Below are 21,048 nucleotides of genomic sequence, written 5' to 3'. Positions count from 1 at the left end.
GGCCACACACTAACTGTACATTTGCAATGTCCATTACGGGACACCGAAGATGTTTCCTTATGGGGGGGTTAACAAACTATTATCATTCATGATTATTGAACACAACCTGTCGACGCCTTAACCCTAGGCCTATCAAGGTTTCACACAATCCTTGACGTTAACAGCTTCAGAAGGCTTTTAACGTTCCCTGCACCGATACGAACCCAGGGTTTTTCCCTTGGTAATTTGGGAACAAGGTTAACGCGGCAACGTGAAAGAGTTTGCATGGATGGCGTTTCCTTTTCAAGAGCACAAGAGCTTGGCCGCGAGACTAAGCGAAAAATAAATTGACAGTCGGGAAGCGTAGAAACCAATCTGTTATCGGCGGTGTACATCGATCCAGTCTCCTGCGACAAGGTTTAGTTAGCTTTTCACGAGTTAATAGTTCAGTTATAGTTAAATTAACGTTGTTATCTCAGTTAGCTTGCGTATCCCAATCGCCAGTATATATTGTTTTCATTGGTTTGCTTCATCCTGTTATCTTTGTTTTACGCCGCCTTTTTCTCTTAGTTTAGCTTCTTTGTACCCCTAAAAGGTTCATATTGCTGGTGCGTTTGCTACAGGATGTCCACTCCCAATTTTACATTCGGTCTTCCATTTAACACTCCCCTTTTGTGGCGTGGAATCAAGGTCACGCCTATCTGTTTTCCAAACTTTAATAGTTATACACTTTTTATGTTAACGCAAGGAAACTTCCTTCCCTCCAGGCTCCAACATTTGCAATTTGATAGGGGTCAAGCAGGGGGGGGGGGGGGGAGAAAGTCGGCACTTGTCTTTGAATAGATAGCAGTGCCTGGAAACGGTGCGAGTCTATGTCAATCAAGCCGTTGCTAAGAAAGACGTCAAACCAAGGTTTTGTTTTCTCGGAAAGATTTAAATATCAATGACTGCGTGCGTGTGAAATGCGAATAGTCGCGGTGTTTGCGTTTGATGTTTTACGCCTAATGTCTCACGTCACTGAGAATGTTTTGGCGGCGTGGAGTAACAACCGAAAAATTTGTCACGGTTGAAATTTAACAACCAAAAAATGGGTAATAATTTCAGAACCATTGGAGTTATTTTTAATTAGTATAATTCACAAGCCTTCTTTTGCCAGACTGGTCACCGTTATCACTGTTCACGGTTGTTTTGATATCCAGAAGACTTCAAAGGAGCAATCAAAATGCAAATAGCTATTGTGTTTTGTGAACGATCAAGACCAAATCATGCGAATTAAACAATGAATTTTGTCAAGCTATTCACTACACCCTTAGCAACCATTCGATAGCTACTGCGCAGTCTCGGTTGCCCGGCACCGCTATGATCACTTTTTGAGTCGTGTAACAAAGGAAGTTTCTTTCCACCCCCCCCCCCCCCCCTTGGGGTCAAGGGTGGGCGCTCAGCAAACGGGTGGCGTATGTTAAAACGGCATAACCGGGAAAATTTCCCAACGTTTGTCTTGGGTTGTAGATATAAATCAGTAATTTTGCCTTTCACGCTTTTAATCCCGAGTTAAGTTCAATAACAAGCGAGTCTTTGAGGAAACATGTTTTCAGAATGCTGGAAAGCAACCTGCAATGGACTAGCCAAATCCATCCCGGAAAAGAAAACAATACTTATTTGCAGCATGCAACAGAAACAATAGTAGGAGGCGCGATGACCCAACGGTTAGCGCACTGCACTCCAGATCGAGCGGTGCGGGTTTGAGCTGGAGCCCTGGCCGGCGTCATTGTGCTGTGCTCTTGGACATGACACTCGACTCTTATAGTGCCTCTCTCCACCCAGGTGTATAAATGGATATCAGCAGAATAATGCTGGGGGCTAACCCTGCGACGGACTAGCATCCCATCCAGGGGGAGTAGAAACCGGGATAAGCTCCGGCGCTATTCTCTATTTTCCAATTGCCCATAATACACTTTGTTTGCCCCCCAAATTTTGCATAAACTATTGTTTTCAAATTCTTTTGGGAGGACTGCATATTTCCAAAAACGATTTTTTATGCAAAATTTGGGGGGCAAACAAAGTGTATTATGGGCAATTGGAAAATAGAGAATTGGACACTTGGCCCGACGTAGACTTTTGTTGTAACAGAAACAAAAGTTAAAGCAAGAAATGTCTACTCCCATAAGTTAATGCAACAAAATCAACCACATCGCTGAGGAGAAAACCTGTTTTATTAAGCTTTTGGGTCTGGATGCAAAATGGCAACAAGCAATCGATCATGCCAAATTTATTTAGACTTGCGATATTTAACTTAACATAAAAAAATCCGAATCTATAATTTAACATTGTATCTTTTTTACAATATTTCATCTTGATACAAAACAATGAACACATGTACAAAACATGCATCAAATACAATATAAATTTCAGACCACCTACGATCTTATCCATAATTTGGATCAGTGATGATAAGCAGCAGTCAAGACCAACAACCCTTTGTGATGCTTACTTCAAACCATGTAAAAACAGCAAAGCAAACAAGACAAAAGAATTTCAGTCGACCACCTTGTTTAGGTTTCCTCAACTTTTCTTATCAATTTTAATTTCTCCACTTTTGTCTAGTCTGTCTAAACCTGCAGTAAACGCGTCAAAACACTAAATAATGAAGTAACAATAACCTGAAAAGGAATATTAGTAACGTCGTGAATAGCCACACCAGTCTTGAAATCACTTTCCAGAAAAGATTATTCTAGCCACGAAAGTACAACAGCCGCCCTTTAACTAAACTACAAGCCAAACTGCAAGCTTTGTTTCCGAATATACATAAAGGAAACAATGTTCTAAGGTAATCACCAAAGGGTGCGGGCTTTTACATGTAAAATGAAACAAATCTAAATGGAAGGGCATGTTGTACAACAAGTGTGAATTCAATGTAGAACATGGCTATTCACCTACAACTGTGTAACAGTATAACATTGGCAATGTACATCAAAATGATTAAAAAGGTGATAAGGTGCATAAAGTGACTGATATCCACCAATACAGTAATTCTGGCTTTTGTTAAACGTACCAAAAAGATAGAAATAATATGGTCATCACAACCAAAATTCAACTTACCCAAACATATGGTGCAATTTTTGTTCTTCAGAAAAGGGATAAGCTTGAACTACTGGGTGAAACCAGTCACTACAGTAAACCACACTTCGCAAACAATAAAGCTAGAGCATATTACAATCAAAGGCTATTCAACTAGTCTAGTTTGCTACATCTTGAAACAGATACATAACATTAGGGCAGTGGACTCTCTCTCTCCAATCATGTCCTATCGACAATACACTGCTGGTAATGAATAAAAGCGAGGCAAACTGATCAAACGACTTCAACTCATATTTATTATCAGATGTGCATTGAATATAGGGATTGATTGGATCACAATTTTTTTTATTTTTTTCCACTTAGTTTTTTGTATGAAAGAAATAAACCTACTTTTTCGGTTATAATAAAATCGTCTATATAAATTGCTTTAACAATAATTAATATAATTTAATTTACACGGTCAAACATGACCTACAAATTAGAAAGCATTCCTGACAGATACTGTTTGAAGTTCGCTTGAAGTTGTTCCTTGCTGCTAGCAGTTCTCGATGAACGAAATGCTTGAAGCAGTAGAGTGTCTCTTCTCTTGATGTATTCACACAATTCCTGAAAAGAAATACAAGTTAGAATTACAAAAGTTTTCCGGATGCAATAGTCACTGACTAAAATCGCAGAACAGTCGTCTGGGCAAGCAAGCTACATGTACTCAATCAGTGAAATAATTTTGGGGAGATGGTGACATTCATTGTAACTACTTTTCATTGACTAGCTCTACAATAAAAATAAATTATTCAAAGCATTCATAAAAATATATAACTTAACTCAAACAAGCAAGCTTTTTGGGGCACAAGAATAAATGGTTTGAAAAAAATCAATGCTGCCTCCTTTAAATATTTTCTTTCAATTTCATATTTCAAGGCAAACCCTGTCTGAATCATTTGGTGCACTGTACATGAAAAGTCATTCAACCCAATGACAAACATCACTGCCAGGTCTAAACAGTTTTGCAAAACCAAATTTTAAAACCTTTATATGAACTTCTCAAAAGAACAACTGATGTTCCTATTTATTTTCATTCTTTATTGTCTACAATAAACTGCTAATTTACCTTGACGTGTTCCGTAGAAAGGTCTCCATTTTGATGCAACTCTCCAAGTTGAACACACAAAGATTGCCAGTCTGATAAATAGTCACAATAAAAAATTTAAATTAATGACAATTTGATAACAAACATTACTGTAGCTACAAGTTTTGGTTTAATGGGGCATTTACAGCAATCAACGATGGTCATTCAGAAACACTACACCAGAACGTTCATCAACTCAAGAGTTGTGATCATCAGCCCATTCAGCATGTGCTAGGAGCCAGCAATTTTGCCACCACCTTACACTAAACTTTGTTAATAAGAAATAGGAGGTCTCTTCTAGTTCAAATTGTTACCAAAAAAAACTGTTTCGTGTAAATTGAGCTGCACACGTACAGATCTTGCATGCTGTGCAGCAGGGTTACTGTGGCTTAGGAAAGCCTTCTTGAACATTAACGTGGGAAAATGAGCTGCATGAAAGGGTCAGCACTCAGTGCCTTGTAATTACAAACAAGATGGCATCCAAACAAGCTTGTGACCTTTGCTGCCTACTACTCCTGCCATCTTGCCCACCACTCAAAAACACTTTGACTGGGCCACATCATAACCTTACACTAAAGTTACAATACAAACACTACAAAGAGATTGTACAGAGCTAGTTGGTGTTAAGGCTTACCTTGTTCCTCATTCACTGTGGGTAACACAACTGGCACAGATTCCACGATTTCCTGGGGTAAGTTGTTCAACACGATGTCGCCAAGCGAGTTGAAATCCACAGGCAAAAAGTTTTCAGGAGCAGTGATAGGAATGGTATGATGCATTTCAACTTCCTGAACTTGTACAGGTTTGGGTTTGTAAGTGAACTCAATAGGTTCACTCGATTTTGCATCTTTTCCATTTCCAAATGTTACCACCACATTAACAGTGACGGGAGAGGTTATATCAGGGTTAGAATACGCTGGAGTGAGGACCACTGCAGCACCCTTCAAAAGAAAAAAAAAACACTGAAATTAGAACACTTTGACTACTTTTGTGTGGTCATTATTTGGCTTTTTTAATGCATGAGACTTCAGATCAAATGGTCTGGGCTCATGTCCTGGTACAGGGCAGCCAGATAAAAATTTTGAGGCTGCCTGTATGGATTGCATCCCATACAGGGGGACTAGCAAAGTCAATCCGTGCCATGGACACCACCTACAAATTCTGGAGCACCCTTCAAATAATGAAACATGGTTGCCACAGACATCAGTTTTCAAAATTCCCTGACTTTTTCCTGATAAAAATCAATTTCCCTGACCAAAAAATGCAAAATGTCAGAAACAGCCAGCCTCCAGCCTTCATTTCCAAAAGAAAAAACATTGCTGAGATCACACTGACCTGAAATATTTCTTCCAGCCTTTAATGTCATTACATCGGCGGTGATATAATTTCAGTTTTCCCCGACTTTTCTTCAATATGTCAGTTTTCCCTGACTCAAAAATAAATTCCCTAACTTTTCCCTGACCTTGAAGAGTTTTAGTTTTCCCTGACTTATTTTCTGACCTGGGGCAACCCTGATGAAAGTCTAGGGCCAAACCATTCTTTTGAACTTGCAACATTCCAGAAACCAACAGGGTTCCTGTCCCTTATTTTTTTCACAAATAAAGTAGCAAAAAAAAGAACACTTGCTTACCTGATGCGACTTACTCTTGTCAACCTCTGCAAAACTCTCCCAATTTTCTGCAAGGAAAAATTGGTTTAACGTTCAAAGAGTGTTTGAAATATGTATTTTGCTCTGAAACCCAGAATCGTGCTGATCAACCCCTATTCAGCACATAATTATTCCCAGGGGCCGACCCATACCTTTTCTTCCCCCACCCCTGCCCCCTCAAGTACCAGGGCAAAAAAGGCTAAGCCAGGCACCAAGCAGACAAGTGTGAATAGGGGATGCAAAATTCTAGTGCAGCTAACCTGGCTGCTTGATGAACTGACTGACTTAATAGCCACTTCAGGGATGGCAGAAAATCCTAACAATACACCTAAAGAAATAGTTAACTTTAAAATAATATGGTAATGATATTAGAAAAGATTATTTTGAAATTTGCATGAGTTGAAATCTAATTTGAGCAAAGCCTCAAAAATTCTCATTGGACATCAAAGAAACAGTGACAAAAAATTGAAAAAAAAATTGCTTATTTCATGAACACTTAGTATTTCAAATCTTCAAGATTCATGCTTAAAACAAGGACTTATGTTTTGATATAAACAAAAATGACCAATCACACATAAACTTGTAATAATCATTTACCTCCAAGGCATATATAACAGGGGATTTCAGGGGCTGTGGGTTAATGTAAATCTCTTTTTTTTAATTTCTATCCAAACTGAGGGTAGGGTTTCTTTGTCACCAATACGCCTTGGAGTTTTATCTGCCATTCCTTGTAAGGATGGTTAAAACAAGCTAATTTCCCATTCCCCTCATGCGCAAAGATAATGACAACCGTCAGCAGATAAATAACCAACATTGTTCAAGAGTCTCTCAAACCTTAAAACAATATGTGGTATAAATTTAGCTTTACAACTTCCATGCAGAGTTTAGAGGGTAATATGAAACATGTTCAATTTCTTTTGGGTAGAATGTTGGTAGTTAACCCCCCAAACAGTTGTCATTTTGGATATTTCTCTTTGTGTTTTTAGCAATGGAAAATAAAGCCAGTTGAATTCAGGGTAAACAAGTTTAATTTGTGATGAACAATTTTAACTCCAAGGCTAAAAACACACAGAGAGAAAAAAAGAAATAACTGGGAAAATTTGAATCACCAGAGTTAAGCAACACTAATGGCCGATTGTTTAAAATGTGTGTTGCAAACAATATGGTTCAAACTACCAGTAAAATGAAAATAAACAAGGAAATACTTTTGCCTTTGATGAGGTGTAAAACCTAACTTTTGCAAGGTAAAACTGTTTGCAAGGAAGCATCTGGCCCAGTCAGTCTAACAGTAAATTGTTAGTTCCTTATGACAGAACACTTTGAAATCAAATTTGCTGTATTGACAATGCAGTCACAACTAGCTCATTTAGAGCCAAGTGATCTAAAATAAAAAACAATTTCGAGTCAAGACTGTGCTCTAAGGAAAATTCTAGCAAAATCCTGCGTGCCTAGCACTTAAGTTTGGGCACCCAAGTGAATTAATCTTGTTGCCTGAAGACAAAAGTAAGTCGCTGCAGCGACCAGGCACTGCTAGAACACAGTCTTGAAAGAGATTTCCTTGAAAGAGCTGGTAACGCACATCACCAAAGGCAAAGCAACTTCCAAACAAGAAAAACCGAATACAAAGTAAAAAGACAAAAAATTTGTCTCACTGTGCAACTGTGGAGATAAAATTCATGCGCAATTGTCTTCCACTGTAATGAAGTGTTAAGGTTGTCGACTGGAGCCCACAATAATAATTGCTCACACATTGCTTTAACCAAACAATGTTTACCACGACTTCTCATAACAGGCTTGCATCAATAACCTTTTTACGATTGTTTTCAGCAAGTCTGAGGGAAAATTTTGACTTAACAAAACTCAAGACAAATTCAACCCGCAATACATTGGGTTTTTTTTGTTTAGCTGTTGTTGTTCTTTTGTTTGTTTTTTAACTGCAACACAAGAAAATGAGATTGCTGCTGTTCCACAAGCCTTTTATTTGTTGTGCATAACGACTGGATGAAGATACACAAGATAGATTATCACACATGCACTCCAAAGACGACAAAATATGCAAATTTCTTGTCTACTTAGTACATTCAGACGTCCAAACTGTAATGAAGCCAGACTTCTTAAACAGTAATACCCTCTTGCGAGTGAGAGAGGTTTACTGTAACTTTGGCCTTAGAATGCACATGTCTGATCACACACTATGTAACCCCATCCACAAGGTGTAATTTTCGCGTTAAAGCCTTAGAATTTCTTGAACCAAATTGCTCTTTAGAACTGTGAAAACAGAATAGAGAAACTTTCCCTATCAAACTTTCTGGTATGATTGAAGAGACATGGTTAAATATGATTCCCGAAAGTTCAAACACTGCTTACTTGAGGGCAAATGGAAGATCTTCATCAGGGTTCGTACTCTTTTTAAGCATTTGAAATTCCATGAGTTTCCATGACCTTTTCCATGACCTTAAAGTTTTCCATGACCTAAATTTGACCATTTTTCTTGGAAACTTTCAAAATTATCTTGATTTCGGGTACATTTTTACCCTTTCCTTCAAAAAAATAACCTGCCCATTTTATTTTGTACAATCAATACCATTTTTCCATGACTTTCCATGATCCAAACTTAAATTCCATTACTTTCCAGTTTTTCCATGACCTGTATGAACCCTGTTCATGTGCAATGAACGACTGCAAAAATAGAATGGCATTCTTTCAGAATGGCTGGAAGAACAGCAACCTCAATGTTGTGCTGATGAGAAGTTTGGTAAACATTGCCTGATGAAGACGAAACTATTCTTAATTTAACATATTGAAACAAGAAGAAAATCAGAGATAGTCAGAAATTTCTCAAGCCAGTGAGACTAATGAAACCAAAACTTTGTTCTACTCATGCCATGACGACCTCAACCTTACAATACTACTTTCACACTTGAATGAAGTTTACGAAGTTACAAATGTTGGTTACTGAAGAAAATGGAACACTACTGTACTTTGCATCAACATTATCTCTTTCTGCACACTCTTACAAGATTGAAATTCAGCTCAGGATTACAGAGAGAACACGAGAAGAAAAGAGAAGTTCTTTACAATAGGAAACATGTTTCTGGCCTATTAGAATGCAGACCAAGCTGTCAGCACTACTTTATGTCAAAAAGATCTTAGAGACACCGAGCACCTGTATTATACAGCTTCCACCGGTAAAAAAGCAATTATGTGAGCAATGTCCATTGTGGTCAATACAGTGTCAACTCTGGAAGCGCAATAACTGCAATCAGCATTAAAACCTTAAAACCCACCCAACAACCCACACGCAACCCCCAACACCATGACAACAAACCCAGTGACAGTACTTTGCAGAACCAACGTGTCAAAATAATTCTGTTCCTTTCAGTCCCAAATTTAATTTATTTTTTGGCCGATTTAGAACTTACAAGTTATAATCTTCAATTGAACCTCATGAGCAGTGACAATTTCACAACTTTGCTCCCTACCATTCAACGACAATGGCACCAAAGCATAAATATTTCAGCGAGCGATGGTGTGCATGTTTATCCATTGGCTATGCAAAGTACAAAATATTAAACAAAAGCTGGCATGCCTCCTGTGGCTGATCTCCAATGAAATTCCTTTACCAAGCACAAAAACAGCTAACGTGTTCTATGACAAGAACAGTTATGCTGGCGACACTTAGAATGCCTCATGTGACTTAAGTATACTCTAAATCAGTTCACCCCCCTCGGTGTGCTTTCTTGCCTAATATCCTGACTGCTACAAAAAAGGCCAAAAAGAATTTTTTTGATCTTGTCCAAACTGAATTTTCTCAGTAAACTTGAAGCTAGTTTCGAACCTTATTTCAAAACCTAATATTTTAGTATTCTACAAATGTCTTCATTTAGTCTCAGATTGATCAAAATATCACCTCACAATGCTTATGTTCAAGGTTGTTACAACCACCTTTCTACATCAAAAAATGTGCTTGTGAACCTTCATCTCAAATGGCAACTACTTTGTTTTAAATGCTTTCTGTTTTTGATTTGTTTTGTTTTCGTTTTCTTTTTTTCAAGCAGAATGCAGCTCTAGGCTGACAAATATCAAACAATTCAACTTTGTGAAGCATCCAATTATCTTCTAATAATTTGAGGAATTACAGGTCACCATAAAAACTTGTTCTATTTAGAAATGAAACAATGACAACTCTCATAGCAACTTGAAGAATTCAGAGCATAACAATTTGACAATGTCTTCATGCGCTAACAGTACTCTCACATTTCAAAGAATGAAATTTAGTTAACAAATTTTTTCTCACAAATATATTTTCCGTCTGTTTTGAAGGAAATAATTTGTTAACAACTCCTCTCCCGAACTAGTTATATAACTATCACCTGAATTCAACACCTTGCTAGGAGAAATGTCAGAGTTTGGTTTCTTTAATGCTTTTGGCCTCAAGGGTGCTGATCTGATCAAAATTTTCGTCATAACACAATACATAACCAGTACATAGTCATGAGAATCATGTGGACATCAAATTCCCTACTAGGTTTTTGGAGGTCAGTGCAGAGGCTTGAAGCTTTAGAACAAGTTTTTATTGTGCCTGTGCATGCTTCTGAAGAGCAAATGGTTATCATGACTCAGACAATTTGACAGAACAAGACAATCACTGAATGCTAACTGACCATTTTTAGACATCAGCATGTTCAAAACAAGTTCCAAAGCACATTTGTTGATGTTTAATGATGTAGATTATAGTTCTTGTGCAACAAGAGTACCATGAAGTGATACTTTGCTACCATGAGACTTTTGCAGACAGTTGTATTTATTGCCAAATTTATTGCACACCTTTCCCACAAGTTTTCCCAACCAAGTAAACACCCCAACTCTACATTACCTGACAAGTCAACCCCCCAAGTCCCTTCAAACAAGAATTCCACAGAGATCAGCCACAGATTAAAAATTACATTTCAACAAATCCAATCTCTTTCAAAATTTGCCAATTTACAGCAAACCACCAGGCTGAGGGTGTCATAGACAAACACAAATTTGACGAACGTAAATAATCTACTTTTGCCAAACAATAAAAGCAATGAATCACTTCAATTTATTTGCCTTGGTCCCGAAGCCAAGAAACAGAGGCATGTCAGCTTAAACATAAAAGTACAAAAAGCTGGGTTATCAGATTACAATGCATGTTACCCTTGGTTATCTCAAAGTTTTCTATTTGAAGCGTACATGTTTTTTTTCTTGATTTTGCTACCTTGTTTGGGATGCAAACTGCTTGAAACCTAAGTGCCTTTAAACATTTCCAATTCAATTCACTTTGCATTGTAAGCTGATACCCATCACTCACAAGAACAAAAGCAAGGAGCATGGCATTCTTCACAGTTTGCTGCAAGTCAGTTAACGTTCATTTAAAGAGTTAACATCACTGACAGACAGCACACAATGAAGAAATTTAACGCCTTGTTTCTACTCCTGTGAACATTCATCAAAACTACAGAGGGAAAAAGAGACAGACTGCCTACCGGAGGGACTTGCCGAAAAGAATCGTACTTTGAAACCTGTCAAAAAGAAAATACATTGTTTAGCTCACAAAGCACCTTTCCATGACGGGAAAAAATTAGGCATTACAAAACATTGGCCACAAAACTCACCTGACTGAAATTTTTTTCCAATCAGACCCAGTTCATCACCGCCCTCAACGGAACCCTCGCTAATACTGGCCCACCAGATTTCTGGATTGCCAGGGGGACCAGCTGCAAAATAACAAACAGATCTTGTCAGTTCTAGAACATGTTCTATCTAAACAAGTTTCCTTCAGATTTTACAATGGTGAGCTCAGCTGTCTAACTATCAATTTTTCCAAATTATGGCATTATTTTTCAATGATTGCAAGTTAAGATTTCATGGTACATGAAGACAATGGTTCCCAGGTAAATGATTTTCCTTTTTACAATAACTACAACCAAATCTTAAACAAAGATGACATAACTGTTTGTAAATAAGCACTACTTACAAGAACTACACTGGAACACTTTCGATTTGCATGACAGCTTTGAAGCAGGACGACCATCTCTTTCTGGTATCTCTGCCTGAAATAACAGTCGTGCTTCTTTGCGTTCCTTCTTCCAAGTTCTTGGATCTATTCCCCTTTTTCTCAACTCTCTATCTCCTTCCCAGTTTCGCAGTCTGCGAATGCTTAGTGAATCAAGCCTATAATAAGAGTGAAAAAAAATTATTAACACAGAATTCTAGCTATAAGTCAATAGCCGTCTTTACACCTTATTTTTGATAAAAAAACTAATTATAGAAAAACATACAAAAAAAAAAAAAAAAAAAAAAAACGGCGAAAATAATTGTGAAAAAAAAACCCAAATTTTAGAGAAACCTTCAGTCGAGAGTCATAGCTATAAGTCATAAAATCATAGCCACACTTTACTCCTTATTGTCCATAAAACATCCTAATTTTAAAGAAACCTTCACCAGATGTAAGAAACTTACACAGCAGTCATGTTGGTATCTGGAGCAACCATAACCTGAACAGCTGGCACTCCCCCAGGTAACGTTGTTTCTTTACAAGGGACCTTGGTTGAGCCAGGCCCGTGAATGGAATGGTAATGTGGCACACCACTGCTGGTGGTCAGGTGGACTGTAATCCACACAGCTTCATCATATCCTGTCACCTAACATGGTAACAACAATATCTAATATCATACAACTCTTATGTCAATGCCTTAGAATTAAATTGTTTCATTTTTTTTTAACTTTTGGCAAGAGAATAATCCACTTTTAACATGTGCAGGGTTACGAGATACTCTTTCCAACTGCACCCATCCTATTCACTGAGCAGCTAATTTCAAAGGATTTATGTACTGCCCACAAACTTTGTGTTCTCCACAGTTATTTTAGCAAAGATTATAAGATAAAGCTGCACGACTAAACACAGTCTTAACAATGAAGTTGGTTAAGTTGGACAGGAAAACCTTTTGTCTAACGACAAGTCAATGACACTGCCTCCCACACAGTACTACAAGCCTGGACACACAACAACCAAAACACTGGCTCAGGGAATATAAACTCAAGTACAGTAATGAATGTTTTGTTTTTAGAAGACAACACAAAAAGAAATTAGCAGTTGTATTACCTTCACAGCTGGAAAAGTATTATCCTGAGAACCATGAATAGGACCTCTGCAGCCTTCACTCTCATATCTTGCTCGGTAATTCTACAACAAGAGTAAAATGAACTTGTCAGTATCAAAAATAATATATCTTGAAAAGAAAGGACTTTCTCAATAAACATTTTACTGATTGCAGGGCTGTGCTCTAAGGGTACCCGGGTGCCTCAGGTGACTAACTTTTTGTCTTTGGGCGACCAGATAATCTTATTTCTTTCATATAAGCTTTATGCTGGGCACCCTGGATCTCATAGTTTGGAAACTTTGGGTTCCTTGTAGCTTTTCTTAGAGCACAGCCTTGGATTGCTAAGTTATTTGAGCATTATTTACAAAAACCTGATTTAGTAAGGACTGACAAATTCAAATTAAATTAAATTAAATTTTTATTGAGATGGCAAGGCAAATACCTCTTCAGGCTCCTCAATAATCACAATCTTCGGTTCATCAGACTTTCGTCCATTTCTCGTGGGCTTGCTTCTTATTCTGGCTGGAGAAGCAACTGGTGGGGAGCTTAGTTTGGTAATAGTAGCCGTTGATGTCGACTGACTGGACACTGACGCAGGGTGCGAGCTGGGTGCCAGTGTAACAGTTTGGCTGGCTTGCACTGACTGAGGACAACTGTGAGATACAGATGTCGGTGAAGCTGTGGTTTGAACACCAGTCATCGTGTTATCTTGGCCAGTCATTTTGGCTTGAGTTTGGCAAGGTTGAGATCCAGATTGATCCATTGAATTTAATGCCAAAGACATACTTGTTTCCACAAGAAGCTTGTTCAGTTCCTCCAAGACACTGTTGTCATTTGCAGTTCTTCTGGAGCTCTTTCGTCTCTTTGGTCTCTCAGAGCTGTTCACTGAAGGTTGGATCAAAGCATTCAGCGGAGAAGATGGATTTTCTGTTTTCACAACTAGAGGTCCATTTACTGTTTGGCTGAACACTGAGGCTGCTTCTTCCATATCACTGACATCCTCAATTCCTGACTCTGATGATGATGCAGAGGAATGTGGTGAAGGTGACGACACTGGGGAAGGTGACGCTGGACAGCTGTCAGAGATATCAGAATCCCACGGTGAACTGGTGGAGGTATCAAGATTGGGGAATCCAAGTGGAGGGCATGCAGCAATCTGTGGCTCAAGGAAGGTCATGTCCATTTGAAAATCTGCTGCTTCCTCCATTGGCACAACAAAATCTGTAAAATGAGAGCATGTAAAATTTGAGGATTGAAAAATAACAATTTCTTTTTCTTAACACTTCCATGCACATGTGAGTATATAAAACTGGTTTTGCCCAATTGCAAAGAGCACACATTATTGGCAAATAGATTTACTCAGTACAAAATCCAATCAGCAGTAACAATAGGTACATGTATCCAGTTCACACCTTCAACAAATGTAAAGGTGTCAGAAGTTGTGCAATTCTCATATAGCATCTTTCTACAACAGTCTTTTTTAGTTTATTCAAAGACTTGTTTCTTGTTTCTTCAGTTTGCCTATTGATATATATCTTACTGAGAATGTACTTTAGTGGAATAAACAAAAAAGAGATCGCTAAGTTGTTTTTCAAACCAATTGCACTGTTTGGAAAGTCTTTGTAATTCAAAATTGACAGATTGTTATGCAACATAACCAAACGAATGTTATGTAAAGAACAATGTTTTTCATACAAAAACAGACCAAAACTATAACTCAATTTCAATTTCAGAATGCACAGGGTTTTTTGCTTCCAAATGGCAGTTACCACAGAGATGAAAGCAAAGTGCAAAAATACAAATTCCAACAGGGGTATTCAATCAGTGTTCTTGCCCAATTGTGCATAACACAATCAATTTATCGACCCTTGCTGCGAATGGAAGACCAAGGAACATCAAAACAGATGATTCTGCTTGAAACACGAGATTTCAAAATTTTTATTATGTTTTTTATTACTATGTTTCTTAAAAGCGTATTAAAATAGAAAAATATCAAACACGTGGGAGGAGAGACACTCAAATCGTGAAAGAGTTTTCGCTGTTGTCAAAACAACACAAAGCAGAGGTGCTTTTACAAAAGAACTTACCACTTGGTTGGGAAGGATTGAAAAGTGCAATTTCTTTATCTTGGGTTTCAGGCGAAAAATGATCTGCAAGAGAACAAAAATAGATGAAGACAAAGCTCAATTTAAACCCCGGAAACGAATGATGTCTCGAGGTTCAAAGTTCGAATATTGTACATGCGTTCTTCACATTTAAATAATTTTCACGCCAATTAGCACAATTTAATTTCCAGATTTTTCGACATTTGTCTCTACCACTGAATGAAATTTTTCCATGAATTTTTTGCGGCTACTGTATACAGAGACGCAAAAACATATATCGTAAATATGTGGCTTGTTGGACCCTGGTAACTTTGCCAACGTGTAAAACCGCTAGATACAGTTTCACCAAGTTTCAACACGTTCGTAACTGCAGAACAAATCGAATTTTTAATGCAAAAAAAATTGACTACAAAAATAAATCAGAGCTTCTTTATCCTGTTTGATTAGTTTATGTTTAGTAATCGTTTTGCTAAGCCGTTTTCAACCAACACCGTAAAACAATGCGTAAATATGACAAGTTTCACAATCGCCAGGTGAATGTCTTGCGAAAGCAGACAGTTCGGTTTGAACGCAAATATTATTTGGCGCAAAAAAATCATTTGCATTCAATTTGATTATACAAGAAGCAATTTGACAGCTCTTTGACAGGGAGAGCTGAAAGCAATCGACGGGTGAGACGGTAAAAGCAATATTGAAGATAAATATGCATGAATGTACATGTGGTCCAAAAACGTGATTAATATCTGTCTGCATTTTGTCGATAAACTAAAGCAGCTCACTACCAGGAAACAATATAAAATATGGTGTAAACACTTAATATCACATTCCTTTTACATATTATAGCTTTGGTCCTAAAAATACACCGTCGAAAAAGCGTTGAATCTAAATTGGCGGTCACCGCAATTCACATACCAGCTACGTTACCTGCTTCGAAGGGATTTCTCTCCTCAAACTCCATCGTAAAGCGCTAGTTTATCCGCTCAATTTCGAAAATGAATCATAAATAATTGTCCCTTATAGCTTTCAGTCTTCTGGAAACGAAATAAAAGCCGAAAGCGAGGGAATAAAGTGAACTTTAGCACTGAACCAATCCTTCCCACACGCCTTCTTCTCAGTTATGAAGCTCGCGAGGCCTACAGGGAGTTATCAATCAACTTTGGCTCCGCCTATTGGTAGTTCGAATAATGACATCATCCGCTACCCAAATATGGTGTTGTTGACCACATGGCGCAAGGCCACCTTTGCATAAATTTTGTATAAATTTTCTATTCGTTCCATTTTATCAGTTTGCATATCTTTATTTTACTCTCCACCAATGACATCGTTAAATTTTTATCCATTACACTTCATTTTTGAAAAGGATAATTTTTGTTTTGGCTGATTATCGAAAACGTGTCTGTAATAAATGCCATAATATAACTTGAGGTAAATTAAAAATTATTTTTAGCCGGGTAGTTTCCGGCGTATTTTGTCTATCCAATGCCTATTTTTCTAGCTGAACGACAAAATAATATCCTCACACACAATCTGAACAACCTCAAAAAACATGCCACGGGGGGAAAGAGAAAACCTTGGGAGACGAAACTAAAACTCGATCGAGGTCGATCGAGGACACGCCGGAAATCCAGTTCTTGATTGTCTTATTATTTTGAAACATCCTTTAGCTCTCCCGGAGACATAGCATTTAAATTTTGTCTGAAGACTTTAATTATCGCTTTTTAGCTCCCCTAAAATTATATATTCCAGCTTTTTTCCTAATTTTAAAAAATAATAGTATTTGAACGAGGCAGGTGAAAAAACGCAAAACAGTTTGGAGGAAAAGAAACCACGATGTTAAATAAAATAGGCAATATTTAAAGTTTATTTCTCAAGTACTATATCTCAAAATTCGCATTTCGAACATACCGCATATTAGGCACTGTAATTTTACAGATATTTCCTGTTGCAAGAGCTAAAGGAAGCCATGCTTGCTGGGTTGCAATCTGTAATAAATGACCTATTCATAGGCCTCGGTTAGGCTAACCATGCGATCGAACTATTGAAGTCTCAAGTTACAGCCTAAGCGACAAAGGTGATCCTGTTTTCGCCTTGTTGGGCCTATCTACGCCATGTGTTTTTCCCTAAAACTGCCGATGTTGACTACAAAATGGAGTTGTTTTGATTAGACACACAAGAAACTTATAAATTATTCAGATCACGCAGAGTCAGTGATCCCTGTCTGACAGCCATATGCAAATTTCCTGTTCAGATTATGGCAACCGAAGACGTCGCAAAGACACAAAGGATTATTCGATTATTCAAGAATTTTCGCTCCGCGCCTCGCCTAATTTCACTTAACTTCAGCCAGATTGTGCTACAGAGCTAAAATAGTGAAACAAGTTCAAACTGGACGAAAAGAAAGTTACGTTTAGTTTATTTTTGAGCGTCAAAGCGAGAAAATTCATACCTATATCGATGAAGTCGACTTCATTGTCGATTGGAGCCATCGATTCACCGACTGCCGTCGTCTGCTTCATCTGCGACCAGATTGTGTCGGTAATCATGGTCTGATTTGAAGTATTTTCAAACCGGTTGGAAGGTCTAGCTATCGGGGGAAACTTTCCTTCGGAGTAAACTCGTTTGACCGGTTTCGGTTTCGCGCGGTATGCAAAGCTTTCCTTCTTCTCACTGGTTTGATAATTTATTCAGCTTCACACCACTTTCTGCGGGTGTTTATATAGCCTTTGATGTCCTGTCGACGTGTGATTGGCTGATAATGACAGCTCCATTCCAAATAAGGGATTTGTCCCATTGCGCAGCTGGAAATGTCTCACTTCGCAAGTGAGCATGCGTGTTGTTTCTATTTTGGGCTAATTTTTTCTGACGTAGCGTTTTAAGTATGAAACAGGAAACGAATACCGGTTTGACGTCCATTAGACCAACCGCAAAAACCTGTTTTTAATCTGACATCGATTGATTGACATGACAACGCTGAATATGTTTTTGTTGAATTAAGACTAAAACTGCAAGGGACCGCAAACGATAATGCTGCTATATTCGTAGGATTGCACTTTGAATTTCTTGTCCCCCGAAACACGTGATGTGGCAGCGCGTGATTCGGGGGACAGGTAGGTTCAAAGTACGGAACTTGATACAGTGTACGGGTTATTGGGCAATTTATTTGCGTTGGCCTTTGGGCTGGCGTCATTTAGATTCGCTACACCGCGCTGATGAGTTCCAATAAGAACGAAACAGCTGCCCGCGGTTGCAATCCTGCTGTATCGGTACCAGTCGTGGTGTTGTCTCGCAAAGCCTACCGTATTTACTCGAATAAGCGCCGCAGCGCTTATTTAATTTTTCGCGCCACTAGTGCGGCGCTTATTCGAGGGCGGCGTTTATTTGAGGGCGGCGCTTATTTAAAATTTGGACGTCGCAAAGAATCTAATCGAAACGAAACTTCTACAGTAACTAAAAGAAGGTTCTTTTGATTGCCAGGATCCGTCTCTTACGGAAGAGAGTAGTTGCACTTGCTGTCCCGACAAAGCTCACGGCCTTCACAACGTTAACAGAACTGCGCATTGATAGAATTTTGGATAGAAAATAATAATAGGCGAGCGGTAAAACATAATAACTTTGAGCTGCAAAACAACGCTTTTGATGATAAGGAATTTCCAAAGCTGTTTTAGAGTTTGTTTGTAGTGCTATTTTTCGTTATAAGGAATTCCTCGAGTAAGCGCCGCATCGGCACTGCGGCGCTTATTCGGGGGCGGCGCTTATTAACTTTTTTGTCCCGAATGCGGCGCTTATTCGAGGGCGGCGCTTATTCGGGGGCGGCGCTTATTCGAATAAATACGGTATTTTTCACGTAGTATGATCAGCCTTGCTTGCAGTTGTTTGTTATGTTTTTGTTGGTTTATTTTTTCATCTTCAAATTTGTTTGCAGCATATAGTCATTTTGGTTGCGAATTTTCCGATGTAGAGAATTTTCTCACAATACACATTTTCATATCTTGACAAAAATTGCGTCTTTGTTAGAATATCAAAAACCTATCTTACATCCATTAATGCGTTTTAAAGCTTGACTGGAGGCATTGAAATAATTGAAAGAGAAACAAAAGCTGTTACTTTACATTTACGCGCAAAATACGTCAGAAGACCAAGAAGGATGAATGTTGATTGTTTTTGTGGTTGAGTGTCCAAATAAATTTATTCCCGCTCGTGATCGTCAGGAGTTTTTTTTTTTTCGATGTATACTTGACTTATGGCCATAAGCCCTAAGTGGGCAAAGGGCCGGGATGTATATTCGATGTATAATGGACATTGTATTCGTTTCCTTCAACGCAAAAGTTGCCAAGGAAGAATGAAACGCGCTCAAACCATCTCACATTACATGATTTGCGGTGTCTGCGGTGTGTACGTTCCAGAAATGGTTGATAGCAAAATCTTGTTATTTTTCTCTTTCCAAGATAACAATGGTGCAGAAATGTCTCCTAAATAAACGAGATCCTACAAGCACCGCTGCAGATTTACTCGATGAATTAAATTTTTGCAGGCTTGTGCGACAGGCCGTTAGCTTTGTACAGTTATATGTTCATAACGTAAAAAATTCCACGCATGATATGTGTTTGAAAGTTTGTCAGATTGAGCGAGCACAATCCACGCATTTTGAATTTTTGTCAAGGATAAAAGGTTAAAACCAACGGTAAGATCACGTACAAACCAATTTCAACTCACACAACATTGAAATGTTCTACTCATCTTCGGTAAAGTTGTTTCAATAAGCAGCTTCAAAAGCTTTTCTATCCAAGACATGTGAAGAATGTGGAAAACTCTGTGGAAGAAAGCCAACAATCACAGGTAACAACGCAATGGTCAACAAAGCGTGTAAAAAATATCGTAATTCAGGCAATATTTTTAGCTCTGTTTTGCATACGAAGCAAAACAAACTACGTGATGCGTAAAATGATCGTAATTTTACGCGAGATGTGTGAAGAAATAAGGGTACCTGACATCGGTCTTATTCTACTTTTGTTGTGCTAGTGTTACAATGCTATTGCGACCCCGATCAGATCGAAAACTTTTGCTTAACGTTTATATATATATGTGGGCAGTGAAAAGGAAGTTGTACTTAAACTTAAAGGTCTGACAAGTGCATCTGTAACACAATATAAACAAAAATAGCTTACCTCCTGGTAGAAAAGTGCTTACAAAATGGTCCACAATTTGCATGGCGTAATCAACACTTTCTCCGGCATATACAGGCGCGTAAGGGCTTTCAGCCAAATTTGGATGTGCAGCTAAAATAGCGAAAAGTCAAAATGCTCAGCCGGTAAGAAGTTTGGTTAAGCTTAAATGAGCAAATCGCCATCAATTGCAATACAATACAATTGCAGCGAGAAAATTCGTACCTTCATCGAGGAAGTCGATAATATTCTTCAATTCCTCCTCCACAGATATTTGGTTTATCTGCGGCCAAATTGTTTCGCCGCCAATCATACTTTTTTTTCGTTTTCCAGAGATAATGTTTTTTAAAAGCTGGATGTGTACTTTTTAAAACCGGTTTAAAGGTCTAACGGGTATCGTCTCATCGAGTATAACTTGTTTGTCCGGTTACGGTCAGGTCGAAGCGCCTTATATAGCCTCCGGTTTCCTTTAGCAGGCGATTGGCTGATAATGACTGCTGGTTATTTAAATTCGGGGCTTTCCCTATTGCGCATCAAGAAATGTTTTGTTTGGACACAGAGCATGTGCGTGGTTATAGTGCGTAATGTTTCTAAAAATGAAACAGGAATAAACGGGTTTGACCAACCACGTTACAAAAAAAGCGGTTCTCCATATGACGTTAATTGCTTGACAAAATGCGTTCGCAGTTTGTTTTCGGGTTTATTATCGGAAATTTACGACAATATGCTATAATTGAACTAATTTACAATACTAACTGCACGTTCTTGCTTGTGATGCTAATTCATCGCAGGTTACTTGGATATCCAAGCATTTTTGTTACCT

General features: G+C 38.3%; 2 protein-coding genes across 4 annotated transcripts in view; one reads left to right on the top strand and one right to left on the bottom strand.

The window, feature by feature from the left end:
* LOC144654761 (cytosolic Fe-S cluster assembly factor Nubp2 homolog) overlaps positions 1–21,048 on the top strand; it is a 98,995-nt gene that overhangs the window by 72,177 nt on the left and 5,770 nt on the right. The window lies entirely within an intron of this gene.
* Positions 2,175–20,574, bottom strand: LOC144654694 (nuclear factor NF-kappa-B p110 subunit-like). 3 transcript variants are annotated; one of them, XM_078514905.1, is made up of 13 exons: positions 20,451–20,574; positions 20,229–20,339; positions 15,046–15,108; positions 13,401–14,179; positions 12,961–13,041; positions 12,318–12,499; positions 11,833–12,029; positions 11,471–11,572; positions 11,342–11,377; positions 5,814–5,860; positions 4,818–5,124; positions 4,166–4,236; positions 2,175–3,663 (listed from the first exon to the last, which is right to left on the bottom strand). In XM_078514905.1, exons 1-13 carry the CDS (start codon positions 20,536–20,538, stop codon positions 3,529–3,531), a joined length of 2,199 nt encoding a protein of 732 aa, XP_078371031.1. In that variant the 5' UTR covers positions 20,539–20,574; the 3' UTR covers positions 2,175–3,528. The 3 variants fall into 3 exon arrangements, with proteins under 3 accessions (XP_078371031.1, XP_078371032.1, XP_078371033.1); XM_078514906.1 differs by lacking the exons at positions 20,229–20,339; positions 20,451–20,574 and adding an exon at positions 17,510–17,944; XM_078514907.1 differs by lacking the exons at positions 20,229–20,339; positions 20,451–20,574 and adding an exon at positions 15,988–16,343.

Source organism: Oculina patagonica, chromosome 5, assembly GCF_052425735.1.
Source record: "Oculina patagonica isolate OP01 chromosome 5, crgOcupat, whole genome shotgun sequence".
Lineage (NCBI taxonomy): Eukaryota > Metazoa > Cnidaria > Anthozoa > Scleractinia > Oculinidae > Oculina > Oculina patagonica.
Note: the sequence above shows the minus strand (reverse complement) of the source record. Positions and strands in the feature narration are given on the sequence as shown.

What these genes read in the sequence shown, in the direction of transcription:
- LOC144654694 (XM_078514905.1), bottom strand. Translation starts at nt 20,538, where the DNA reads ATGATTGGCGGCGAAACAATTTGGCCGCAGATAAACCAAATATCTGTG. An exon ending in TATCGACTTCCTCGATGAAG is followed by an intron (nt 20,340 to 20,450) that starts GTACGAATTTTC and finishes TCGCTATTTTAG; the next exon opens with CTGCACATCCAAATTTGGCT. An exon ending in GATACCAACATGACTGCTGT is followed by an intron (nt 12,030 to 12,317) that starts GTAAGTTTCTTA and finishes CTCTTATTATAG; the next exon opens with GCTTGATTCACTAAGCATTC.